Source organism: Rhinopithecus bieti, unplaced genomic scaffold (genome assembly GCF_001698545.2).
Source record: "Rhinopithecus bieti isolate Rb0 unplaced genomic scaffold, ASM169854v2 scaffold_56979, whole genome shotgun sequence".
Taxonomy (NCBI): Eukaryota; Metazoa; Chordata; class Mammalia; order Primates; family Cercopithecidae; genus Rhinopithecus; species Rhinopithecus bieti.
In genome coordinates, this window is record NW_016822352.1 from 364,439 (window position 1) to 367,380 (window position 2,942).

The window sequence follows — 2,942 nt, forward strand, 5'->3', positions numbered from 1 at the left end:
GGAGAGGTGGGTGGAGGGAGGGGCCTGAGGAGGCCACAGGGCTCATGTAGAGAAATTTGGTTTGAGGTGGGGACTTCAAGGAAGCTCCGCTCCTCAGCCTCCTCTCTCTTTTACCCAGGACCCTCCGGGAGTCCCAGCCCCTCACCCACTGGTCCCACCCCCACACCTGGTGAGTCCCTGAGGCCTCTGGGCTCGGAGGGAGCACGGCCTCCCCCACGTTTCCCGGAGTCCCATTCCCCTCGGGGACTCAAGCTCGGGCTTCCATCTTGGGAGCTGGGCAGAGCCAGAGGAGGGGCCACAGGCTTCCAGGGGCTCTGAGGCTGGGTCGGTGAGGGGCAGGGGGTTGAGGCAGAGGGAGGTGTTGGGGCCCAGCCTGGGGGAGAAGCAGCCGGGCTGTCGTGGGGAGCAGGGCAGCCCCAGCCCTCACCTTCCCATCCTGACCCAGCAGGCCCTAAGGACCAGCCCCTCAACCCCACGGAGTCGGACCCCCAGAGTGGTGAGTGGGGGCTCTGAGAAGAAGGTGGGCGGGGTCCTGGGGAGGCAGGGGTTGCTTCTGTCCTAGGTTCAGGCTCCTCCGGAGGTGGTGACGTGGACAGGCCCCTCCCCTGCCTGGGCCTCAGTTTCTCCAAATGTAAAGGAGAGAGGCCTGCGGGTGGGAACATTCCTTTCAGCTCTGACTCCCAGCTGTGACCTCCTGGGAGAGGAGGCCTCCCAGGGAAACCTCCCAGACCCATTCCGCAGGGGCCCGTCCTGTCCCACCTGCAGCAGTGACGGTGACCTGGGGCAGGGGAGGGGAGCAGCGCTGTGGTTCAGGACGGTCAGGCTCTTTCCCTGCATCTCTGGGGCTCGGCTCTGGTGCTGGGAATAAGGGCTGCAGGTCAGACTCCCGGGTTCCCTTCCCAGCTCTGCCGCTTCCTGGCTGGGGCTCCTGGGGCAGGCGATTCCCCTCTCTGAGCCTCAGTTTTCCATCTGTAAGGTGGGTGGGTTGTGTTTCCATTCCGTGCTGTACGACTGTTGTGGGGGTTGGAGGTGGCGAACAGAAGGTCCAGCAGTCACCTGCACACAGTAGGTGCTCATGTCAATGACATCACCCCCATTTCTGATGTCATCACGCTCAAGGTCTGGGAAGGCACCTGGGGGTTGTGACTGGTGTCTTGGTGGCCTTCGTCCTGCTGCTCTTCCTCCTCCTCCTCCTCTTCCTCGTCCTCCGACATCGACGTCAGGGCAAACGCTGGACATCGGGTGAGTAGGGAAGGGGAGACCCTGTGGGACGACTGAGGGTGGGCTCAGAGCACCAGCCAAAGGGAATCCAAACCACTGGGCAAATGCAGCTTTGAGGAACTGTTCCAGCATTTCTCACCAGGCGAGTGGAGAAAGCACTTAATGTCAGTCCCATCTGCAAATGTAAAGTGTCCTTCGGGCTCTGTCCATCTCATGGGGCATTTGGAACTCGGAGGCAGGAGTGTTTTCAGGTTTCCTTCCTTACCTTCGAGCTGTGGGAGGGGGCAGGGGGCTCCGATGTTCCCAGGGCTGAGGCTCTGTCCTTCTTCCCCCAGCCCAGAGAAAGGCTGGTTTCCAACATCCTGCAGGGGCTGTGGAGCCAGAGCCCAGAGACAGAGGCCTTCACAGGAGGTAATTCTGCCCGAAGACCCGAGACTCCCACCGGCCCCTGGTCCATACACTGCCCCTAAAGCTCCCGTTCCTCCCCCAGGTCCAGTCCAGCTGCCGACACCCAGGAAGAAAATCTCTGTGAGTGACAGGAAGAGGCGACCAGCCAGGAGATGGGGGAGGCGACCAGCCAGGAGGAGATGGGGGAGGCGACCAGCCAGGAGGAGATGGGGGAGGTGACCAGCCAGGAGGGAGATGGGGGAGGCGACCAGCCAGGAGGGAGATGGGGGCCCCAAAGTTTCTGTGGCAAAGGGGAAAGGGACACAGCTGGAAAGGGTCTGGGGCTCAGGGTGAGATGATCTCACCCCACACTGTGGGAGCTCGGGGACATCGCAGCCCCTCCCTGCATCGCAGTGGCCCCATCTGGGAGCTGGGCAGGTGCCGGCAGGACTGAGAGGTCTCAGGGAAGCTTCCTAGGAGACGAACGCCTTGCTGTGTCCCAGCAGATGCTGCCGTGAAGGACACACAGCCTGAGGACGGGGTGGAGCTGGACAGTCGGGTGAGACCCCGCCCCTGTCCCGGGCACCAAAGGCCTCCTGGTGCCAGATCTAATCCAGGAGGACTTCTCTGTCCTCTTCCCCCGGCTCTCAGCATCATCACGGTGGACCCCTCCTTGTCCAGCACGCTGCCTCCCACCTGCTGTGACCTCACTCTCTCCTGCTGTCCTGGGACCTTGTGGGCCTCCTCCCGGGTCCCCTTCTTGCTCCTCCTCCTCTGTTTGGCCGTCTGGTTGTTAGAGTGCTCCCCAGGCCTCAGGAGGATGAGGAATAAATGAACCACCCCGGTCCCCTGGGCTCCCCTTCATTCATTCATCCAGCGAGTGTTCCCAGGGAGCTCACTGTGGATCGGGCTCCCAGTGGGAGCTGCAGACACAGCAGGGAGCAAAGCTGCCCCCGCCTCCTGAGCTCACCTCGTGGTGGGAGACAAAATGCAAATAAATGCACTGTGTGCAGCAGTGCAACGTGCTGTAAGAAACATAAACCAGGGAAAGGGCAGAGAGCGTGGGGCAGTGGGGCCAGTCTGAATGTAAGGGGAGGGCTGTCTGCTCAGCTGTCATCTGAGAAGCCTGGACGGAGGGGGCCACAGGATCCTCTCATGGACGAGCCCCTGCAGGCAGAGGAAACAGTCCTGCAAAGGCCCCAGGCAGCAGCGAGCTCTTGCAGGAAGGCGGGCGTGAGGCTGCAGCCAAATGGGCAAGGTCAGAGTGAGGAGGAGAGGCCAGAACCGCAGGGAGGGAGAGGCCAGACCCTCCACGGCCTTAGGGCGTCCCTGAG

The 2,942-nt window shown here is 62.3% G+C and overlaps 1 protein-coding gene across 1 annotated transcript in view; it reads left to right on the forward strand.

The window, feature by feature from the left end:
• Positions 1 to 2,942, forward strand: part of LOC108521207 (leukocyte immunoglobulin-like receptor subfamily B member 1) — a 65,735-nt gene that overhangs the window by 30,775 nt on the left and 32,018 nt on the right. The window contains 6 exon segments of the mRNA XM_017860895.1: positions 119 to 169; positions 446 to 496; positions 1,120 to 1,242; positions 1,557 to 1,632; positions 1,712 to 1,749; positions 2,115 to 2,167. Coding sequence (XP_017716384.1) covers positions 119 to 169; positions 446 to 496; positions 1,120 to 1,242; positions 1,557 to 1,632; positions 1,712 to 1,749; positions 2,115 to 2,167 — 392 coding nt within the window.